The sequence below is a fragment of the Schistocerca nitens genome, chromosome 2 (assembly GCF_023898315.1).
Source record: "Schistocerca nitens isolate TAMUIC-IGC-003100 chromosome 2, iqSchNite1.1, whole genome shotgun sequence".
NCBI classification, from domain to species: Eukaryota; Metazoa; Arthropoda; class Insecta; order Orthoptera; family Acrididae; genus Schistocerca; species Schistocerca nitens.
The window spans coordinates 1,098,396,709-1,098,422,447 of record NC_064615.1 but is presented as its reverse complement, the minus strand read 5'-3'; the positions used below and the strand labels follow the sequence as shown (position 1 = coordinate 1,098,422,447).

The window sequence follows — 25,739 nt, the reverse complement described above, 5'->3', positions numbered from 1 at the left end:
ATTTGTGCAGAAGCAGTGCTGCTTTAGGTAGTGATAAAATGTTATGTGGAACAGTTTTAATGACACAGAAAGACTTTTACTCATAAAGGATGACCAGTTTTGACCCAGTGTCATTCATCTTCAAATCGTACTCGATGATGTGTGAAGACAATGGCACGGAGCAAGAACTGTGGATACCATCAACTGATGTCGACTGCTGTTTGGTATGAAGATGGTCCACAATGGTCAAAACTGGTCACCACTCAGCTCTTCCAGTCAGCACTCCACCAGTTTGATGACATTCCTTAACATGTGACCATTGCTTCCTTGCTGCAGTTTGCCATAACTGCAGCCTGCATAGTTATATGATCCAAGAAACCCATTCTACACTTCAAAAACTAATTAATTTTTTTGACAGCCATGTCACTGTAGCTTTTGTCAACTGGGAAAGCTTTATTCGGATCCCACAATAGATACGCTAGACATGCTGTATCACTTAAATGTGTGTCATTCCATAAATGAATTCATTGCTCTCTGCTTGGCATCAGATTGTGCGTGTTCCACAATATGTAATAAGAAACAGTTGGTCTTCGATGAAATTTTCCTTTTTGGATCATTTCTGTATTTCATTGTTATTTGTATGTTCTCATTATGAACTATTTGCGTAGTATGGTAATACACTGCATTATTGATTATTTGGGTGTTCATGGATTTTTTGGTCACTCAGTATTTACTAAAATTTAGAGAAAAGAAGCTCCATTAGTAAAATTGGTGCTAGTATTGTTCTTAAGAAAGGAGGGGAGGTAGCTGATGTAGAAGAAGGAAAGGTAAATATATCAAAGCATTGTAAAGGCTGGGCTGAAGGAGTTCTTAAGTCACGAAAGGATGTAATAGTCACCTTTGAATGTAAAAATATTAGGACTTGTGCACTGAAGCACACCACAGTAGTTGCCAACATATAAAAATCAATGACAGTGCTGTTGACTATAGATAAAACATTTTATCATAAATATTTTTGCGAAGTGTTATGTATCACTCTTTACACAACAGCCCTTATTTTGCACCTTGTTTCACCAAAGATTCAGAGAAAATATAAGAAAAGATAAATAACAGAATCTTGAGTGGAAACAGTAAATTGAAACTGTATTGGGAGATTTGAACATTTAATAAATTAAATAAAAATATAATTATGGTTGGAATAAGTAGTTTCAGAAGGGTATCCTCTAAAAATGATGATTTTCATATTACTTAACAGTTTGTCTTATTTTAAACATCATTTCAGAATAAGTTACATCATTTGACGTAATGATTGGGAAGTTTATTCAGAATGTTAGTAGGTTTTTATGTGTGTAATATTCTTTGTGCCCTCTCTTCCATCCTCCTCTGAGAGAGACCCAATGAGACTTTGCTCCTCACATTCTATGTTTCTTAATGAAAAATGAGCATTAGTGCACTAGGGTTTAAAAATGGAAATCTATATTAAAACCAGGTTAATGTTAAACATATTGTGTTGCAAGATTTAATAGTTGTAATGCAATATACCAAGCTAATTTTTTTGATTTATCTCATGAATATTTACTGATTAATGACTATTACAATAGTCTTTCTTTACTTTGATTAGAATGTGCATAAAAGTTTGAAAATTTTGTTACCTATCATGTAAATCTACTTGCATAGTTGAAACAGTTCTCTACTTGAGAAATGAACACATTATTACCCAACTACAAGTAAAACAGCGGATATTTTGTCACATTGTAGAGATTATGTAACTGTGAGAAGTTTTCTAATTTTTGGCAGTTAGAGGATACAGTAGTAAAAAACAAATATGCTGTAATTTACCAAATGAGAAAGTGCTGGTAGGTAGACACAATAAAAAACAGACAAACACACACACACACACACACACACACACACACACACACACACACACACAAATTTCAAGCTTTCGCAACCCAAGGTTGCTTCACCAGGAAAGAGCGAAGGAGAGGGAAAGACGAAAGGATGTGGGTTTTAAGGGAGATGGTAAGGAGTCATTCCAATCCCGGGAGCGGAAAGACTTACCTTATGGGGAAAAAAGGACAGGTACACACACACACACACACACACACACACACACACACACACCTATCCGCACATATACAGACACAGGCAGACATATTTAAATGCCAATATGGCATTTACATATGTCTGCTTGTGTCTGTATATGTGCGGATGGATATGTGTGTGTGTGTGTGTGTGTGTGTGTGTGTGTGTGTGTGTGTGTGTGTGTACCTGTCCTTTTTTCCCCATAAGGTAAGTCTTTCCGCTCCCGGGATTGGAATGACTCCTTACCATCTCCCTTAAAACCCACATCCTTTCGTCTTTCCCTCTCCTTCCGTGTTTCCTGATGAAGCAACCTTGGGTTGCGAAAGCTTGAACTTTGTGTGTGTGTTTGTTTGTTTTTTATTGTGTCTATCTACCAGCGCTTTCTCGTTTGGTAAGTTACAGCATCTTTGTTTTTTATATATATATTTTTCCCACGTGGAATGTTTCCCTCTATTATATTCATAGGATACAGTAGTAAGATATATATGCTATGTTAGATTCCTGCTAATGACAAGTTTGTTCATATTCTACAGAGACAGTGCTTTGTAGACTACTATTTTTAGATAGCTACATGAAAAGCACACTTTTCTGTATTCTTGTTGATACTGATTTTAATTTTGTCATCATCTTAATTATAAAACAAATGTGATTATAAATTGAGACTGTCCTTGTATAACAAATATTTAGAGAAATTACAAGTAAAAGTAAATTACAGACTGCCTTAAGTAAATAAAGTAGCTTTATTATGTCTTCATGCTTCCCAGTGACGGAAATGTGATAATTTGAGAAACTAATACTTCTACTTTGTAATGGGAATATCTGTGTCATAATTTCAATTTATGAACATTTCAGCATATCGAGACGAGACTTAAAATGTCACTTCCAGAAGACATGGCTTCTGCACTGTCAGATGGTGTGGTGCTGTGTCATTTAGCAAACCATGTCAGGCCCCGATCTGTTGCCAGTATTCATGTGCCTTCTCCTGCTGTGGTGAGTTTCTTGTATGATTCCTGTTTAAAATATTCAGTTGAAGTGTAAATGTAGGATCATTCAATAAATCTACATCTACATACTCTACTGTACAATGCATGACAGAGAGTACTCTGTACTATTGCCAGTTATTCTGTTTCCTGTTGCACTTTTAAATAAAGCAAGGGATGAGTAACAGCCTGTATGCCTCTTTTGAGCCCTAATCTACACTTTTTGTCTTCTAATCATTACATGAAATGAATTTTAGGAGCAGTAGAATCATTCTGCAGGTGTGACGGGATTGACTGATAACAAATCTAGCAGCATGCATCTGAATTGCTTCAGTGTCTGCCTTTGATCTGACGTAGCAGAGATGACAAACACTTGAGCAGTATTCAAAAATGGGATGCACAAGCATTCTTTGTCTTCTCCTTTACAAGTGTGCTACACATTCCCATAACTCTCACAATAAACCACATTTGGCTGTCATCTGCTCCTACAGCTGCACTTAGGTACCCACTCCATATCAAGTTGTTTTGCAGTATTACACCTTGATGCTTAATCAATGTCATAGTAAATAAAGCAGCATGCAGTTAATACTGCATTAAAGCATTGCAGGGATGTTTAGCCTACCATCTGCATTAACTTACTTTTAAATTAAATGAATGAGACTCAATTAGATGGTGGAAGTAAAAAAAAAAAAAAAAAAAAAAATTCACATTTCAAATACATTTGTAGTATCTGGGAAAATATTTCTTACTGAAGCCAGAGGTGGCTTGCAACGACACATTAACAATTTTGTTTGGGGACATATGTTTACTTGAATGTTTTATTTCTATTATTTTTATTTCTATTGTCATACATTTTCTATTATCATACATTTTCACTCACGTCAGTTTTTATTATTAACATGTTAAGTGGGTAGTTTGCATGTGTTAGCCTCTTCCTCAGTGGGTAATATGCGCCAGTGCCTCCTGGCATGATGGTGCTGTATACTTTTCTCACACATCAAAGTTTTCCTTCCTGTTTTCATTTTTGAATTTAAACTGATACTGGGTGGGAATGAATAAAATATATTGCAGAAGTTAATGAAAATTTGTTTTTTGATATTACAAGTTGTTTCAGTGTGAAACATTTTAAAGCAAGCTGCTGCACATCAGAAAACTTCTCATTGTGAAGCCCTTTTTTCATGCACGCTACACACCTCCTTGTTGATCTTTTCTCCGTAGTGGATAGCAGAAGGTCTGGAAAATGCCTGACTGTAAAGCTTGTTGCTTTTGGTGTTCTAGATGGGTGTCCTACTGTTGTCCCTTATTGTGATGGAGATATGGCCAACTAATCATTCTACTTTGTTCACCACTACACTTCTTGTATAGAACATATGTATTTGAAGCATGCAATGTCCAACAAAAAGTGGGAAAGCTTCTGATAATATTTTTTCAACTTGCTCCTGGCCATCTGGTAGCTGTGCAACTGAGAATCATACCTATCCGTACCTCCAGTATTTTTCTTGTAATCAACTTCCTTCTTCGAGTTTACACTTAAAAATGTATCATCACGGAAGATGCTGACCACAACAACATGTCTTTTGTCCTTCCATTTCGTTACCATCTGCTCGTACGTTATGTACTTTCCTTTCTTCGGTTTTTCCTTTCTTATAAAGTCGAGGAACCCCTTTCTGCCTTGCCACTTTGTTCCACCAATGTCGGTGTCATTGCTGGTTAGTTTGTCCACCAAATCTGGACTGGTGTACCAGTTGATAAGATAAATGCAGTGACCTTTCCCAAATAGAACATGTGCAAGCTCCAAAACAATCTGAGAGGCTATTGTTTCTCCTGGTTAGTGGCTATCATAATTAGTGTCCTTTCCAGTGTAAACAATAAGTCCCATACATACATGGAGCCGCTTTCACAAAGTTCATAAAATATGACGCCTAATTGGCTGTGTTCTGGTGGAATAAATTGCCTCCGTCCAAGCTGTCCTTTTCAGAGCAACAATGATTTGTCAGTGATGATATTTCTCTTTGCATGTATACTGATCTGAATTTATGCCGCAGGTGCTCCATAATTGGCTGAATTTTGAAAAGTTTTCTGCTGATTGTGCATAGGGGATTATACGAGGTATTGTCAGCGAAATGGAGGAATTTCAGTAAAAGATGAAACTGTTCTCACTCATCAGTTTCCTGAAGAAAAGTATGTCAGTTGATTCTCCCTTAGAATAGTACGTCTTGTGTTCTGGTTTTGTGAAGAATTCCTTGAATTAAGGGCATTTCAATAATAGTTTTTACCTCATCCCTAGTAGTATCCTGCCAGCTGCAGACTCTGGAGTGTGCTGCTGAATTGTGATGAGAAGCTATAAACTGTTGTGCATATAAATTCGTCTGTTCAGCTATTATTTTGCACAGATCATCAAACAAAACACACAAAAACTCATCATATCATATTGTTTGAGAGACATAACTGTATCACTACCACCACTGAACAAATATTGATCAACGAACTACACTAGCATGCAAAAATGCCTTAGGTACTATCTGATGCAGTAGATGTTTCTGAATTGAAGTCACTTTCACTAGCCTCAGCATCTGTGTCTTGAAAACTTTCAGAATTATCACTGAAATTATGTTCACTTTCTAAAAGCAGTTGCTGTGTCTCTGAATCTGGTAAATATGTCTTTTTGCCATTGCAAAAGATCACTCACTAATGCGGTGGTAAGCACAGGTCAAAAAGGTGCACTTTTGTGGCTGGTTCACTGGACGCATACTGTCGATGCGTACTGAGTGGAAAATGTTGTAACCAGCCCAAAACATGCTGTATTGCCTGAAGAGAGTCACCGTATAATGGACAGAGCTCAACTAATATCATGGTTTTCAGTGGCAGGCTGATAACTCATCATTCCCATTAGCTAATAGCCACAGAATGCAGCAGACGGATATATCTGTCCGACCCACTGTAAATCAACAGAATACGGATGAATATATCTGTGATGCCCACTTAAAAGGTTAATGACGATACACCCTATATGTTAGGAAGTGTCTACTCTGAAAGAGGGCACTGATTCCTCACATCAATATCAGCTGCATATGCTGGAAAAAAACTTGTGTAATATGGACATTACATTACTTCTTCATATAATTTGATGTACAGCCACAGGGCTCAACTACTATTAACATGTATGAATTATCTTCTACTTTATTTTTTTGGATATCTCAGCATTTTAGTTTCTATCTGTCTGCTGGCCACATGTTACATTTTTGTGTCACAATACAAAAATCCCTATTGAGGGAAACAAAATATAAACATATCTAAAGGATTTTCAATTATAAACTTTAAATAATAAATACTTTCATATAGGCTGCACAATACATGTTTCACCTTATTGCATTGCCCCACAGGGTTAGGCCTTAGGACAATATTGAATGAAAATGGGTAAAGTGTGCTGACATTCACATCTGCAGGGCAACACAGTGAAAGAGATTTCCAAGTGCAAAGGAGGCATAAGTGAGGTTTTTGATTATCTTATCCACGTGGTGATGCCACCTCAGTTTGTTATCCCATCTGAGTGCCTGATCTATTCTCATATAATATTGTATTCCATCCCGTAATTTCCATCAGTGAATAATGTTAGTCAAGCAGCGGAAGTAACTTATTAAGGACAAAGTCATTTATCTCAAAAGCTCATCAAGAGTTCAGTGATTGATTTCCATGTGTTATAGAAATTATTTGAAGGCTCCCTTTAATAAACACATTTGTATTTCTTGTTCTAGGAGCATAGATTTATCAGACTATTTAAAGCTTCTGCAGTTAGACTTTATTTAAGATATTGATGAAATGACCGTCATGTAAATTGTTACTCAAGTGATGTAAATTGTCACTCAAGTGAGTGAAATATTGTAATTTTCTGTTTCATAATGAAAGTGGCTACTGGCTAGTTATTTGTTTGAACTTACATTTGAATCATCGTGGCTTTATTTAATCTGATTTTATCAAATATTTTTTCAGCCGAAGCTGACAATGGCAAGATGTAGGAGAAATGTGGATAATTTCTTGGAAGCTTGTCGCCGAATTGGTGTTGATGAGGTAATTACTTTCAGTGACTGCGTTTCAAAGCTGTTCGTTTGTATGTATGTGTGTATGTATGTATAAAGTTGTGTGCTTGTTTTATCACGTCACTCTAATTCTCTCCCTAAATCACTAAACAAACACACACACACACACACACACACACACACACACACACACACACACACCACTAGATATTCATCCATCATTCAATGGACACGCCACTAGCAGAAAAAATCATTTAAATTTGTTTTACTGCAATTTATCTTGTTTTCCACCAGGTCAAATTACCATAGTGACTGTCTCTATAACTTAACTGGTTTCTCTTGTGCAGTTACATTGTGATTATAAGCAAACTGTAGCATTATATAAAAGGCAGCCTGATCTACTGAAACAGTGTTTTGTTGACTAGATTCAGCACAAGAGAATTGTTGGTTGTAATCACATTAAATTAATGCAAAGTAATAGAGAAGATGAAGTTGTAGATTGAGAAAAAGTAGGTGTGACAGACATATGAATGGAAAATCATCCTGTGCCCAGTGAGAAACAGTATCCCAGGTTACACAAAAGTAATACATAAAAATTGTCAATGCCTGATTAAATGACATAAATCCATCTGATGGAGCTTAATCCTCCAAAATGCGTAGCGGGAAGAATAAAATAAATTTGACTGGTTACAGTAATTCACCATATATTTTTAGTTACATTTATACTAATAGTCATGGAAAATTTTCATGTAAAATGTTTGCATTTCAAGGACTAGATTACTAAAATGCTGTATGTACCATAAAATGCTTATTGTTTCACAAGTAGAATCATTTGTATCACTTGTTTACGAAAATAGCTCTTCGGATTCCATTTTGGAAGCTGCCTCTTATCATGTTCTTATTTTAAACTAACTTCACACTCAACTGAAACGAAATGCTTCTACTTCTCACTTGTATCTCAATGATATCTTTTATGTTTCCTGTCTTTCATGGTTTATTTTATTCAGTCCTAGGAGTCTTGTTTCATTTTTAATTTTTGCTTCTTTTCTAATTTCGTGATATTGTTTGCCAGTGATTTCCTACTTCTGTTAATCATCACAACCTATTCATTGCTCACTTGCTATCACCTTTGTCATTCTGCATTCTTTATAATTTTGACCACATTTTTTCAAAACATTTACAGTGAACATTGCTATTACCACTCTTCTTACACTACAGCTGCTTCCCATGGCCAAGTAGGTCAGTGAATAACATGGTGAGAATCATATTTGTATGGATGCTGGTGCAAAGAGGACCTTATTGTTTAAGAGAAACTTGCCATATTTGTATAAATCCCTCTTATTTAACTGTAATGGTTTTGAGGGAATTTTTAAGTATCAGTATGGAATTGCCTACTAGTCTACCAGTACTGTTTCAGTCAAGTAAACTTCCTATCTGCGAGTTATCTTGATCCTTCAGGAAACAATCCTTGATGCTTGTCTCTGTGTAGCAGCTTCTCGCCTTCTTGTATTTCAGCTGCCAGACCATCACTGACACATCACCCTCTTAAGATTTGATTGATTAACTTGTTACAGAAATGTGTGTTTCTCAGTTTTGTTCTAGTAGTTGCCATCTTTTTGTGCATTATAACTTTGGTTAGTATTTATAACCCATTCTTCAGCACCTTTTCAAATAATATTGAACAAAAAAATAGTGGTTAATATGTCAGTACATGTCTCGTAATGGAGAAGGTAACAATCAGCATTAACAGGAGCAGAAAAAAATAATTGTCAGCTTACATGCTTAAAATCAAACTTTCCAGACTATCTGAAATGATTTACTTTGATATGTGATCAGTTCTATTACTGTCTTTTCTAAATGATTAATTTATTCATTAAATAAAATGTAATTTACCCTGTGTGTTATGTAAATAACATGTATCAACACTGCAACTGCTTTTCAGGACATTGCTTCAAATCTCTGAGAGCTATAGATAGACCTCACCCTCTCTAATATACATATACATTTACCATTTACTGTAATGATACGAGCACTGCAACCTTTTTGCTTAATTTTTTTTTTGAACAACTGCATTCATTATTATTTTGATGATTCAGGCTAGTGTTGCTAAGGCTTTTGGACACTGTCTTGAATGGTACATTGAAAACATTTGAATATATCATCTGAGCACGTTCTTGGTTGAAGCATTCATACGTTTCAGTGATGGTGTTTGTTGTCCATTTGTGGAAGTCCACAGGTGGGGACTTCTGGTGCATAGATGCTAATCAACATCTCTGATGTTCAGATTTGTGTGAAATCTCATAGGACTTAACTGCTAAGGTCATCAGTCCCTAAGCTTACACACTACTTAACCTAAATTATCCTAAGTACAAACACACACCCCCATGCCCGAGGGAGGACTCAAACCTCCGCCAGGACCAGCCCCACAGTCCATGACTGCAGCGCCTTAGACCGCTCGGCAACATCTTTAGCAATTGCACCAGCATGCAGTGGATTCTATTGAGTGGCTGGTTTTGGCATTCCACCAGACTGCCCATTTCCATGCCCTTTCAACAGAACATGCTATATTCAGGTGCTAGTATTATACACCATTACTTAACAATAGCACACACAATTTTCCATGTAATTTAGTACTCTCATAAGGGGGTTACACAAATGGTAAATATTGTTGCCTAGAGCTGATAAAAATATTTTGATGCTTTAGCAATGCTATCTAATGCAGCGCTCAACAGCTTCAGTGACATTTGTTTATCAGGGAAAGCCTCATGCAGCTTATCTATGTTATATTTAAGACAAAATTTATTACGGCTTTGCTGGAGTGAATGCTTGAAGGTGGTATGCTTTGATGAAATACCTGGCCACTGAAATATCGTATCAGTCCAGTGTATCAGATGAATAGCAGAAATTATATTCATCTTCTACACCATTAAAATGACTTTGTTGCTAAACAGTTTGTTTCTACATCATGGACACAATAGCTTTTTCATTATTCAGAATATAATTTCTTTGCTATAACACTGCATTTTCTTTTTGCTAAATAATATCTCTGTTGTGTTGTATCTTGTTTGCAGCTTTGCCCATTTGCAGATATTACTATAACTAAGGGAAGGAATATAGAGCACAAAGTCCCAATAAGAAGCAATAACAGTTTACATAATTTTCCTTTACTAATACAGTTTTGTTTTTTATTTGATGCTTCCCACTTGTTGATGTTCTGGAATGGGCACTATCCAGAATAATTATACACACTGTGTTCATTAACAAAACATTGCATAATTAAAAGTATGTGGAAAATATTGTTCAGTTTAATGACAACTGAGGCTTGTGGAATTTAATAATCTCATGGTATCACAGTTAAACTTTTATACTTCATTCTTCTTTTATCTATTAACTAAAATATAAAAAAGCTGAAGCTGCTATCCAAATTTTGCGCTATAACTTACTTTCTCTTGTAACCAAGAAAAAATTCTCTCGAAATTACGAAATTTGCCCTTATGTCATTGTGCTAGATTTTACATACAACTGTGTAGCTACAGGTGGAATGGAGAAAACAATTCAGTTTTTTAGCTGTCATTCTTGGTTTGTTATTTCTTTACTCCTCTTTTGTACTGGAAAGTAGGAGGAATTAACTTTTGTATTGTTGACAAGAACACGTTACAGCTGGATACTAGTATATTTCTCTCACTGAAGCACTGCGTGATTTGGTTTATTTTGACATTTCTCAGCTTGGCCAGCTACACCATTTCCAAATATCATAGTTGTTTTATAATTGGGTTCTGATAACATGCATACATCACTCACGCAGGGAAAGAAAATAAAAAATAAACTTTACTTTTTACTTGAGGCCGACACCCAATCTCCCATGCACACACCACACCTGCAGAAAATATGACATAAATACTAGCTGTCAGAAAATATGACTTAAATACTGGCTGTCAGAAGCTAAATATTGAAGATGGTTGGGATGATAAGGGAAAAAAATTAACGTGAGACCTCGGGTTAGTAATAATAAATTAGAAAAGATTGAGTGAGATGTCTTGCTTTTCTCTCTTAATCTGGAGTATAGAGCATGCTTTTTAATTTTTTCTTTGTGCTACATCTCCCTCTTACGTGCAAAATGAATATCTCATTCCAAAAGCTGCTGGGGTCATATACTTTATGTTTGGTGCCACTTCATTAGTTTTTCCCTGTCTTTATTTGACTGTAGTTTTATTTTGAACACTATTGCCATTAAAAACAAACTACAAGAAAATCAGATTTCTTAATGTCTTTTTATCCTTTTATGTTGGTCTTCCTTCACAAGCCACAATTGGTGCTGTGGCAAAAAAAAAAAAAAAAAAAAAAAAAAAAAAAAAAAAAAAAAAAAAAATTGTGAACTGTCATTGCTGGTTGGGATTAGTGTTGTATATTTTTAAAATAGAAAAGATACTGTTCTTTTACAGGGGCAAAATTGCTGTAGGTATAATAAGAAACATATTGTTATAAGTAATTATTTTTGCTCTCTCAAATAACCACTGAGTAGGGAAGGGCGTGGTTTAATCTTTTGCCCTGCACAATGTTGCAGGAGGACGTGTGCTCTGTTGAGGACATTGTTGGGCGTTTCAGAGTTGACGCAGTGTTGCACACAGTAGAGAGCCTAATTGCCCGTGGAAGTCCACATACCGTGAGCATGAATGTTCAGCGTGACTCTCTCTTATCAGTGTTCTGCCTGTGTTTCTTTCTTGGGACTCTGGTGCTTCTGTATTTCTTCCCACCACCTGAATAATGAAGTTGCTGTCAACAACTGAAATAATTTCTTTGAAAAGACTTTAACTGCAAATTGTTTCTCTGTGGAATATGGCAGTTATTATCTGTACAAATTTTTGTATATTTGTAAAAATTATTTATTTTCGAATAATTCTAGATATTTATTTATGTACAAATAATGTACAAAATATTTTCATTGCAATGTCTGCAGAACTGCTTATCTGCATCAAGGCATATGTGAAATTTTTTGAAAAGTAAGACATATTTAGGCCAGGCTTCCATGATGATGTGGGAAGACCACAGAAAATATTTTTGATTAGAGGTGTTAAATTTTTGGAGTTAATGCAGATGCATTTTCGCATGTAGTGAACGTTATTTCATTAAATTTGTTGCATTTTCAACAATTATCTGTTTGTTTCAAAGTAAAATATTTGTTACAATGTTATGGCTTGATGCAGTAACTTGTGGTTAAATAAATGCTTATAATTGTAAGCTTAAAGTTTAAAATGTGATGCACTACTTTGCTTGCTTTCAGTGTAATAATTCCTAATTAGTAAGTAAGTACCATGAAGAGCTCCTATAGAGTGAGTAGACAGCTATGCAACATTTCCTTTGTTTCAGTTCATGCTGTGTGGTAATGTTAATGTAACATTCACATGGCGTTGTTAAGATTTCTATTATTTATCTATGTGTACTGATGCTGACATTCCTTTATGCTTAATGGACTGCAAAAATTAAGACATATTATGGGAACAAGAAAGTATTAATTAGAATATCAAACAGTTTTATGTACTTACTATTTTACTGACATTTGTATTATATATTTTAATCTTTTTTCATTTCAGTGTGATTGTTGTAACTCTGTTTGTTAAATTATGTAATGTGAACTGTGAATATTCTGGTTTTGTTTTGATAGATTTATTGACTCAAAAGGCATCTCTGTGTTACTTATCACCATTGTCAGTTTGTTCAGTGAAAGTCATGCTGCTTCAGACAAAGATAAAAATTGATCAAGAAAATGTTCTGTTACTTGGGGGTAGAGAGGAGGCGTAATGACTTCTCTGAGAGAATTTTTATCAGATGATATGCATATCATTGAATCTCTCTTAAGTTGTGTTGCTTATAATATGATAGTTTTTTTTTTTTTTATTTTGTGAATTTTTTAAAATCAATGCTTGATAGACTTCGTGCCAAATGACTGAAAATAGTAATTGGTGTAATCTTAATGAGGCATTTTTGACGATACTTTGTAATTAAATTGGTTTCAGTGTTGGTAGTGGTACTGAGGGGGAGGAAAGATGATGAAACGTAATATATGATTACTGACATTAGATTTTGATTTGTAGCACATCATACTCATTGACAGTCATTTAGAGTGAAACCACTCACTGTTCCTCCTGTCACACTGACAACCACAGCATGCAGTCTTCCCCTCTCAGACAAGGGCAGAAATTGACATAGTAAGATAACAAACAAGTAAAACTCATATTATAAAAGGAAACTGCCGCAGACAGGTGAGAAAAAGATTAAAAATACTTTGAGAAATGACATGTGTGGCTAAAAAAGTATTTATGGGACCAATCTTGGCACCAAGGAAAACAATCATTGAGCCATCAGAATAGTTTTTATCTGAATGGATGGTGAAAGATATACTTCCTCAATGATCTGTAATCATTTGTTGATAGATTTTTAAGTGATTATCTGTAATTTTTAAGAATGTTACACATGAGTCTAGTCATTGCATTTACTTAAACATCTTCATTAATTTAAATTTTTTCGTGTATAGAAGAAATTACATGTATCTGTTGTCACTACTTCTCTAGTCAGCTTCAGTCTATAATATGCTGGTTGTGTGTACTGCTAAAGGTAACTTTTTTTTGCCTGATACCAAATGTAATGAATGAATGGTGTAGTACAATTTAATAGCTTTATCAAAATAAAAATTGTAAGATAATCAGCTTGTTAAGTGAAAAATAATAATATTGGGGACATTTCTATACCTACAGATGGTAGTTGTAATTTTAGTGCATACGAATTATTTTACAGAAATTTTTTGAAGAAGTTAGGTGGCAAAATAATTTTGTAATTTATATGATTCTTTTTTTTTTCTTACTAATAAACAAGTGACTCTGATGGAAAGTTCTGCCTGTGCTAGTGCTTATGAATTTGTTCCTTGTGACAATAGTTCCTTTTTGGTTAACTTACTACAGAGTTGAGAAATACTGTACTAGCCAAAGGTCTTTAATAGCCAAAGGTCTTTAATATCAGTATAATGCTTAATGTTCATACACATATATTATACTAGGAAAAAAACATTTCTTATGAAAAGGATAGTTTGATACTCTTCATATAGAGGAGACATTGAATTGCATATGGGCACAACAAAAAGACTGCTGTACCCAACTAGCTTTTGTCAACATCATCTCTGGCCACTGTGGCTAGAGACAGTGGTCAAGTGTGTGCGAGTTGTACTCGTGTGAATGTGTGTGCGTTTTCTACTTCAGAATAAGACATTTTGGCTAAAAGCCAAAGGATACAGCAGCCTTTTTCTTGCACCCATCTGCAACTCATCGTCTCCTCAATATTGTGAGTAGCACTACGTCCTTTTCATTATATTATTGTTATTCCACCTAGGATTTTGTGTTAGAATAAAACACTTCTCAGTTCTACTGTTGTGAAGCTGCTCTGATACATGTGAATAGAATAATAATGTGGTGTAATAAGTTGTTTGAACGCAATGCCTTATACATTGAAAATTATGATACAGGTGACTTCTGGTGTAAACTTCACTGTTAATATTTTGTAAGTCTCAGATCTGCTCAGTTGAGTCACTCAGCATGTTACTTTTTATAGTAAGTTCGAACAGAAAGTGTGAACTGCTGTCACTCTACTTTTCTTCAGTTAGCATCACACGTTCATATACTTCACTTTTTTTTTGTTTATCAAACTCTGATCTAGCTAACATGGGGTACTTTGAAGGTTGTATCAGTGCTATTATGGACACTATAAAAATATGTGGAAGTCTTAGGCTGTATGGTAATTGCTTTTTTTTTAGTTACATGTTTCGATTTAGACATTTTATGATTAATCAAGTTATGGATGAACAAATCATACATAGGTATGGAGTCATTTATCTTATCCGTAAGACAACTGCTACAGAGCAAGTATAGTTGTATTATCTTATGGGTAAGATAGATAACTCCATACCTGTGTATGACATGCTAACCAAAATCTTGGTTATGTGGTGGTGGTGGTGGTGGTGGTGAATAAGTCAAAACGTTTAACTAAATAAAGCAGCCACTCTGCAACCTGTGACTTCCATGATTTTTTTATGTCTTTTTTAAAATATTCTAGATAAAATTAAAATACTGTAATTCATCGTGATTAGTAGGAACAGTAATTACCTCACTTACAGACTCTGTAAAATTGTGTTTATATGCTGGCTTAGCAGCAGTGTGTCCTGAGCCTCCATAATGTGCAGGAAACTGTCTGCATATTTTGAGTCTTGTACACTATTAAAACAACTGGAGCACTTTCATCATCTATTCTCTTTCACTATAATTTCTTGGGAAAGCAAAAATAGAAGAAAAAATTACATTTGCAGTTCCACCAATGAGTAGAGGTTTGTACATTATTATCTAGACAACCAAATATGTACTTAGGAATTAATGTGTGAGGTAAGACGTTCTTTATCTATATAACTCATGGGAGCATTTGTTTAGGGGTGAGGAGATTGTGGAAAAGTTTGAGCAACAAGCATGTTGTTACCTGCTAAGCAACTAATTCTGTAAGAGCATGGTTACTTGCTGTGATGGCTAATTTTTGTGTCCTGTAAGTTTATTCAAGCATTTCGATCTAGGATGTCATGAAATGTATTCATCAGTTGTTCAAATATTTTTCTGTAATTATCTTCATATTTGTTTGATTGCGGTATAGTGCTTTATCATCATCTGAGGGATACCCAAAACTACCATATTGTAGTTGAAAAATAGTGAGTTAAACCACCATCTGTTCCATTGTTCTTGTTTTCTCATTATTATTATTATTATTATTATTATTATTATTGTTGTTGTTGTTATATTGATAACTACTCACTTTACAACTATCTGTTGCCAGTATACAACATATTTAAGTTTGTTCAGAAACACATGCATTTCTCCAGCTAATCACATATTCAATGCAAAAGCATGCTATACCATGTCTGAAGTTCAGATTTAATTTGTTTTCACAACAATGACAAAAGTTATGTTGCATTGTGTGCTTTTGATCTAGCAATTTTTGTATTTAGTTTTTGTTTCTGGTCATGTCATGTATATAACATTTTAAAATTGCACACACAGTGAAACCTCTTTAACCTGGCCATGTATTTTTTTTTTTTTTTTTTTTTTTTTTTTTTTTTTTTTTTTTTTTTTTTTTTTGGTGAGGAAGTGGTCATCTGGAGGAATGGTCTTCTCAAGTGGTAATCAAGGTAAAATGTGATGCTGAACACAATTAATGACAGCAACTGCTAGAATGAAAAATGAGCTCTTATAATGTATTAATAACCATTATAATAATACAGTATGTTCATAATCATTTGCGTAGTAAAATACACGGAAATTGGCATCCGCACACAATTTTTCATATATTTGCTTACAATCGCATTCTCATATTCCTTTTTCACCTCAGATAGTAAGTACGTTAGTTTTTGGTTGGAGAGCTCAAAAGCAAGGGACTTGTGTCTAGCAATACTACATAAGGCATCACCATCTGCCTCTGCAAAAATTGTGTCACTATCATTGTTTTGGTTGTCACTACATTGTGGATCTCGGTTCATTTCTACAATGACAGCTTCCCAATTGTCATTACTATTGAAGCATTTAATTTCTTCATTCACTGTAGAAGTGTCCAATTCAGTATTGGCAGCATCAAACAGGTGACTGAGAATGTTTATTGATTCTTCTTCCTCAGTGTTCACAATTTTGTGAAGACTGAAAACCAGAATTAATAAAGCATTTTGTAATTATTTCATTTTTTTGCATCATTTGATGAACTTTTAATCCATCTCTCAGCATCAACTGTGATCACAGACTTAGCTAGGTCATATTCTGATGTTGCATTATCCATTTTTGCAACAATGGAATGCAGAAGCTTCTTTCATTTATTTAATTTAAAAAACTGGATCACTACTCCTTGGTCGAGAGGCTGAACACATGATGATGTATTGGCAGAAAAACATTTTACTTCCATATTTGATAACTTTTCGCTGCAATGACCTGGTGCATTATGTATGAAAAGTAGGATTTTACATTCCTGGATGGTCATTTTAGAATTTACGTTATTCAGCCAAGAATGAAAAATGTCGCACATCATCCATGTGTTTTTATTTTAATGCCAAGAGACACCAAGCAAGGAAATTGCATCGTTTTTGAAGTGCTGTGGACAATTTACTTCTATTAATCTGTTTTGCTATTCTGATGCCTTTGCACTGATCACCCTCTGCAGTTAGTGTTTTGTCTGGAACAGCTTTAAAAAATTGGCCAGTTTTATCCATGAAACTTCCTGGCAGATTAAAACTGTGTGCCCGACCGAGACTCGAACTCGGGACCTTTGCCTTTCGCGAGCAAGTGCTCTACCATCTTAGCTACCGAAGCACGACTCACGCCCGGTCCTCACAGCTTTACTTCTGCCAGTATCTCGTCCTAACAGAAGCTCTCCTGCGAACCCTGCAGAACTAGCACTCCTGAAAGAAAGGATACTGCGGAGACATGGCTTAGCCACAGCCTGGGGGATGTTTCCAGAATGAGAGTGAAAATCTCATTCTGCAGTTTTATCCATGTTGTAAATGTCACTGTCATAATAACCACTCCTAATTACTCTACGGCTCATCTTCAAGTTGGATATTACAGATTTCTTAGTAAACAATACAGAGTTGAACACAAAATTGGCCCAACCAGCCATTGCTTGCACTTACATTAGGAATTCCGAGATCAGGAACAAATTTAAGAGCTTTTGCTTGTAGTATCAGGCCACTAATAGGCAGTCCTTTGGCTTGTGCTCTATTACATCACTCTAAAACAGCATTGTTAATGTCTTCAGATGGTTACCACCTTCTTTTCTTTGAATTTTTGTTGGCATTTTGTTCCCATTCCTTAACATACCTGTCACAGTTTGCAGTTGCATTCTATATTTGACTTTTTCTACAATTAAACTCGCTCACCAACTGATGCAGAGATTTTCCTTTTTCACTCCCTCTAATAACAGAAATTCATGATTCTAGTGAAAGGTCAAGTTTTCTTTTATTTGAAGTAGCCATGACTGTCCACTACAGAGAAAAAACCGGAACTGGTTGCTATTAAAGGTACAAATGACAATGAAATTTCACAGATTTTTTTGGTCCCTTACAGTAATACAGCATTGTAATTCCCTTTCCTATGATTGATTGTGATAGTTTGAAAGGGAGGACACTGTTTGTTGAAGAGTGGTCATTGGTTGGGGAATGGGGTGGTCATCTTAAAGGGTCTTACGAAAATTTATTTCCGTTCCTTAAAAATACAGTCATTTAGAGAGAGGGTCAGCTTAAAAGGGTGATCTTCTCGAGAGGTTTCACTGTACTTAACAAGGTGCAGTACATTGATGGGAACACAGAGGGTGAGAAACCCACTGGAGTTACCTTTTCAAAGCAGAAAGAGAGCTGAGTAGTGCTGTTTTTTTTTAACTTTCAGCAACTGAAGGAACCTGTTCTTCCAAAGGTGTTTTTAACTATACATGAGTATTTGTTGCTGTTTAGTATGCACAAGTATTCATTCTGTCTGTATTTGAATATATTATATATTTATTATATGTATCTGCCATACTCTGTCATTTTATCATATATCTGTCATTTTGTCATGTATCTGTTAAGTGGCTATGGTGAAAATTTGTTTTCATTTACACAATATATTGTGTGCTATTCTGTTGCTCTCTAATTTCTGTGGAAATGTTCAATTGTAAGAATTTCTCTGAATTCCTTTATACTGAGAATATTGTCACTGTCCAGAAAGCTTAAGTGAAGATTACTTTTTTTGACTTAATGTGCACATGTAATACATGTACGAGTTCTTTAAAATGATAGACAAATTATATCTGTCTAAATTTACTAATATACCACAGTAAAAAAAGAAATAGTAGATTAAAATAAATGATAAAACTGTGTTAGAGGGCTCAAAATAATACTGCAGTTGGTTTTTTCATACTTGGTTCTACAGCCATTAGAAATTGTTTGATTAATGACATTGTTTCTGCCAGGTCTGTTTATTTACTGTGGCTAATGTTTATGTAGAACTGTTTTAAGCTGACTGACTAAAAATCACATTGAACATATAATTTCTAAAAATTTACAAAGTATTGTAGCCATAGGGCATACAGAAATTGAAGGAAACATAACTGACTCTAGCACGCCATCAATACAAGCTCCAAGATATCCAAACACAGGCAGTACATAAACAACCATGGTACATAATCATATAGTGTCAGTATATTGGCATAACTGTTCAAAATTCAGGAGCAATATAGTGCATATAATGAACAATAAAATAATAATTGCCATATATTTAGTAATTCTAATCCTATGGAACCAGACACACTGCATACCTTACCTTGTATTGATGAATTGTCAGTCATTGTCAGAATGTTAGAAGTAGTCTATATTTGTCATGTTATTGGCTGATGGAATCAGTGACCACATAACTTTTCACTATAAAGTTTATTTCTGCAAATGGGCCACAAAATCGTTTAGTGAGTATACAAGATTTGAGTGTTTAGTCTTTATCAATAGCCCCTAAGTATTGCTTGGGTGATAGCTGCCAGTGTCAAAACAAGTTAGAAGTCAAAATGTCACTGAGGCTCCTACTAGAGACCTCTAGTAGAATCCTCAGTTACATGTGTCTCCTCAATGACATGTTGACACCTAGCATGTTTTGACACAGGCAACCATTGGTCAAGCAGTTTTTACAGACTATTATAATGATTACACAGTTAAAACTGTTATAACTGCTTTTGATATTTTTGAGCATTTACTGAAATAAGCCTTTCATAATTGGGAACAAGTAGGCTGAACATAGTGCATATATTACCAGTAGTTTGAAATATCAGCACAGAGCAGACAGATATGCAGTAAGGATTTTGGAATACTGAGATTGTGAAACCAGGTTTTTCCTCATAGTGAATGTAAATATAAAAGATAAGAAAGAGAAGAACTGAATCTGGTAAGTGGTACATGTCAAATAAGACCAGAATATATGTTATAACATTATCTAATGCATGAAATGCAAATTTGTTTCAAGAAAGCTGAGGAAATACTAATTAGTGAAATAGGTGCTAGAAGGAATTTCACTCTATGGAGCTAAGAAGAACTAAACCAGAAAGGATGCTGACAGACGCAGGAAAACATTAACAGACTACTCATTGTATCGATATACTTATTGTCACTGTATTACATTTGCCATTCACCCTTTTCTCATTTAACTACTGGTAAATCTGTGGTTACAAAAGGCTGTGGTACCAAAATTTTGCTTTACCGTGGACCTTTTTTTTTTTTTTTTAAAGTAGAGTTTTTTATGTTCAGTCTAGTTTAATATGGATTTAAAAATCCTGTGACTCTTTTGAATAGTTCTACATATCAAATACCAGAAATGTGAGGACTGGCCAAGAGATGAGATCTCCATCCTTTTTAAGCAGAAAGGAACACCTGTTTTCAGGACTTCATACATTATTTTTAATGTTCAACATCTGTCTCCTTTCCCATGTAATTGCTATGGAGTTGAATACATATTTGGGGGTGCGAGAACAGTTGTTGTATATTTACATTGTTCTAATTCACTGTCATGTCTTTAAGGAAGGATTGGACCTCATCTTTCACCTTACCATCAACGTTTAAGTGGCTTCAACCCAAAACTTCCATCAACTCAGGAAATGAGTGGTAGTCACTGGCTGGGTAGACAATGACACCCCATCCAAATTTTTCTGGAGAGGTATTGTTTGGTGGACAATTTGGGAACAAGTACTATTGTGGAGAAGGTTCTGAACTGCTTTTTGTATTGGTTAAGAGCCTCACAATATGACAGATGTTAACCGAACCTTGCTTAGAATGTCCTTATTGCTTATTGCACTACATTTTTAGCACTGCCACTCCCCTCTACTGGTAATGCACCATTACCAGTGTTTCTTTCATTTTTGGAAAGCCTCCTGGGATGCACTTTCTGGGATGGTCTCTTGTTGCATTGTGGTGAATCTCCTCTATGGTTTGGAAATGATACTTTTTCAATGTGGCTTTAAGTTTTCGAAACAAGAGAATGTCTGCTGGGGCTAGGTCCAGAGGAAAGGGGGATGGGGCACAATGGAAGTCAGATGTTTTGTGTGATACTGCAGACAAGAAGCGACATATGAGCTGGTGCATTGTCATGAGACAACATCAGAGACTACTTTTTACATGATTCAGATCTCTTCCTGTGCACAGCATCCATCAAATGCATTAATTTGATGGCAAACTCCCCTATTTACCATGTGACTGTAGTCTGATCAAAATTACTTGCTAGTTGACATCTTTCACTTGCCAGTTAATTTGAAGGTGGCACTCCAACACAGCAGGTCAGCTCACAAGTGCTGAAGTGCTGTTACATGTAACACAGAGCAATGTTAGAATTGCCTGCCATCAAGTATGACGGGAAAGCCAACTTCGCTTTCCGCAACTGCTTTTAGTGATCAATGACTGAACTGGGACAGATAACATACTTTGTAGTCCTGAATTTACACTCATGTCCTAACTTGACCACAACCTCGTGGCATGCAGTGTATCTAAGGAAATGGCAGTCAACAACCTGTGGCAGAACTGTTAATCAAGCCCACTTTGTTCATGGTTATTGGAGTTGATTTCTGTGAACAAACCCAAGACAGAAAATTTTCAGTTTCAGTACTAAATGCTGGGGTGAGTATACGGTTAAGTATGTAAGGCTGAGTTTATTTGACTGACACAGTTGAGCTGAACGTTCTTTATTCAGAATTCGTAAGAACAGTAGGATGTACATCATGGCTTCTGGCAAATCATCTTTCTAGCAGCAAGAGCATAACTGCATCATAAGAAGTCAGCTGTAATAGACAGTCATGACAAGGACCAGCAGTGTATTGTGAAACATACATGTAAGATGCAAGCCCTTAACTGGCAATGCCAACGAAAGTTTATTTTCTGGCCCCTGCCATAGAGTGCAGGAGTCAGGTTAAAGTCATTTCCATAAGACACAGTAAACTTCAGCTTAAAACAACTCACTACCACAATTATGAAACTTAAGAATCATAAACTGAAGGAGATATTTAAATTGGAATTTTTGATTCCAAAAAAAAAAAAATACTTTAATATGAACTTGCTCTAAAAAGGTTTCGATAATCTAAAAGAAACTCTATGACTTGAAGACATATAGTAACAAGATCTCCAGTCGATTTTAATTATGTTAAATTTCTAGACATTAAAACTTGACAAGGAAACCAAATTAATAATAGATCACAACTCAGAAGATGTAGGTGAGGCACAGAGAACCATAAGGGCCTAATGTCTGTTGTTCTTATAGTGAAGCAGCTTTAACTTTATCTATATCTGTAGGCCCACACTGTTTACATGAACATTTACGAAAAGCTGTCTCACTTATTTCTCGGATATTTATTTTCGTAAGGGCCCAAAGCACAATGCATAATTTTGTTGCTCTGCACTGCTCAATTGTTGACAACATAATTTAGTGTCTACATCATGCATGTAGTAGTAATACTTCATAATCAGAGGTGTATCAGCAATTTTATCTCAACCTCAAGCCACATAACTTTTTTTAAAATTTATTATATTTACTTTATTTATATGTCAAGTTCCATAGGACCAAATTGAGGAGCAAATCTCCCACGTCATGAAAATGTTAGTACATGAAATTACTACATAAAAGTAATAACAGATTAAAATAAATGTTTATGAACCTGAAAAGAGTCAGTCCATAACTGTAAGTAAACGGAGTCAACAATACAATGAGACCAAGCGGGGTGGCGCAGTGGTTAGACACTGGATTCGCATTCGGGAGGACGACGGTTCAATCCCGCGTCCGGCCATCCTCATTTAGGTTTTCCGTGATTTCCCTAAATCGCTCCAAGCAAATGCCGGGATGGTTCCTCTGAAAGGACACGGCCGACTTCCTTCCCCATCCTTCCCTAATCCGATGAGACCGATGACCACGCTGTCTGGTCTCCTTCCCCAAACCAACCAACCAACCAACAATACAACGAGAAACAGCTTAATTTTTCAAGGAACTCCTTGACAGAATAGAAGGAGCGACCCATGGGGAAACTCTTCAGTTTCGATTTGAAAGCGTGTAGATTACCGCTAAGATTTCTGAATTTGAGTGGTAGCTTATTGAAAATGGGTGCAGCAGTACACTGCACACCTTTCTGCACAAGAGTTAAGGAAGTCCAATGCAAATGCAGGTTTGATTTCTGCTGAGTATTAACCAAGTGAAAGCTGCTTAGTCTTGGGAATAAGTTAATACTGTTAACAAGATATATATATATATATATATATATATAGAGAGAGAGAGAGAGAGAGAGAGAGAGAGGCTAATATCAAAATACCCGGACTCGTGAACAGTGGTCGACAAGAGGTTCGTGAACTTACACCACTTATTGCCCGAACCGCGTGTTTCTGAGCCAAAAATATCCTTTTAGAGTGGGAAGTGTTACCACAAAATATAATACCATACGGCATTAGCGAATGAAAATGAGGAAAATAGACTAATTTTCATGTTGAATGATCACTCACGTCAGATACCGTTTGAATAGTAAAAAGGCAGGTATTAAGTCTTTGAACAAGATCCTGAATGTGGGCTTTGCATGACAGCTTACTATCTATCTGAACACCTAGAAATTTGAACTCTTTATCAGAGATTTTTTAGAACATTTCTTGTGGAGAGTGTCTTGATTCTAGTTTTACATTAGTTATAAACTTTGCAGCAGTCAAGACACTATTGCCACTAGACTTCATATGGAAATTTTATGAATTAACATTAATAATAAATATAATTTTAAATATTAATATTTTGCAACAAGGTGGGTACATAATTTTGTCATAAGAAGCATAGGGTGTTGAGACTTGGTTGAAAACAGTTTAGATGTATGAGAATGATTGGTTGTCTACAAATTTTATTTTCATAAACATCTATTTTTCTCAGAACTTTGTTTCTGTGTTTTGGCCCCTTGTGGTTCTCAGTGCCTCAGATGTATGTACATTACTGATCAGCATTGGCCACAAAGACACAGATAAACAGAGAATAATTTGTACCAGCCACTGAAGGGACACCCACTGCTAGCTATGCCATTTACCAATCTGGTTCACTAGTATACTCAGCCACATCATAAAAGCACTACACTAGCGCACCTTATGAATAACTTAGTACTATTATATTAATAATAACTTAAACAGGTAGTAACTTGCCTAACCTAAGGTGGAAAAACCACAATATGTAACCCCTAATTAGTAAACAGGAACTAGACCTATTCACCACTCAGATCTTACACTGACAGACGGTTAATCTTAGCCCAGAAATACAGAGCTCACTCAATGTATTTGAGCATGGCGACTCTGCTTGCAGCTTACACCAAGGAAGCAGAAAGCTGCCGCTTTATTACTTGTAACCAAATTAACGACCGTAAACGTTGCTACTAACACCATTCACAGTAGCAAACACTGAAGCTGTAAACCAACATTTGGGAACACCCGCAGGGTAGCCTCTCCACAATAACATCCATTGTAATGTTCTGCCTACAGTTATCTTAACAAATTTCATCCACACACAGTCATACTCACTCCAGGTTTCAAACATGAACACGGTAGGTTAAATCACTCATCATTAAGCAAATGGAGTGTCACAAGCAAGTCGCATCAATGGCGAAGGACTAAACTAAAGCCACTAGCACTGGAATCACCTAGAAGTGAGTGCTTCAAAGTTAGGTTAACGAAACAATTTGAGAGCATGGAGAAATTGTGTACTCAATGCTTAGGCAACTTAGTGTGGATAAACATTTTGTAGCAACAATGTTGTGTGATAATAAGTAATACAGACTCCTATATGTGGTGTCTGTGGTCGGCGAGAACCAGAGTCACTTTAAGTGTATAGTTATACTGTTGTCTGAATATGGAAATTCTCATAGCTCTAACATTATTAGCAACCCCATCGTTACAAAGACACCACTTATTAGCAGGAAACATCTTAATTAACAGTTAAATAAGCAACTGCCCAATGCAAACAACTGTCAATTCATAAACCACCCCAGCATGAAATTCACAAGTTTAGCTGAACAAAAATTATGACTGAATTTGAGGGAGTGTAAACCACACAGTCAAAGCATCAACTCAGATCCCCATTCAGTGATATTATAAGGACAGAAGCAAACTACATAGGTAAAATCCAAGATAAATGTCAAATAATTTAAAACAATACCCACAATTCAATTTCGCTGCTGCATAAATGTGTTGATTCAAATTGCTGGATAGATGAATACCCAGCAGAAAGTGAACTGTAATTTCTCACTTTACTTAGTTACGTGACACTACCCTCATACTGGCTGCATGAGCTGACACAATAGCAATTGATTGGCAGTCTGGTGATCACTCACTCGGTTACAGGTTATAGGCGACTCTGGCAGATTCCAAATGAAAAAAGGATAATAGGAGGGAAAAATAAGAACAAATAAAAAAGCAAATGTGATTATGAAAATGATATGCTGAAGAATAAAAAATAAAAAAGAAGTCATGTTTAAACCAATTAATTGAGTAAAAATAATAGTCATTTTAACAAAGATTTAAAAATGAAAAGATTTTATCTCCAGTGGAGATTCAAATCCACAAACCTGTAACTCATCCACTACA

The 25,739-nt window shown here is 35.6% G+C and overlaps 1 protein-coding gene across 1 annotated transcript in view; it reads left to right on the top strand.

The window, feature by feature from the left end:
• Positions 1-25,739, top strand: part of LOC126235570 (leucine-rich repeat and calponin homology domain-containing protein) — a 198,742-nt gene that overhangs the window by 155,919 nt on the left and 17,084 nt on the right. Inside the window, exons 14-16 of the mRNA XM_049944287.1 lie at positions 2,917-3,054; positions 7,035-7,112; positions 11,646-11,744. Coding sequence (XP_049800244.1) covers positions 2,917-3,054; positions 7,035-7,112; positions 11,646-11,744 — 315 coding nt within the window. The remainder of the gene's footprint in view (positions 1-2,916; positions 3,055-7,034; positions 7,113-11,645; positions 11,745-25,739) is intronic.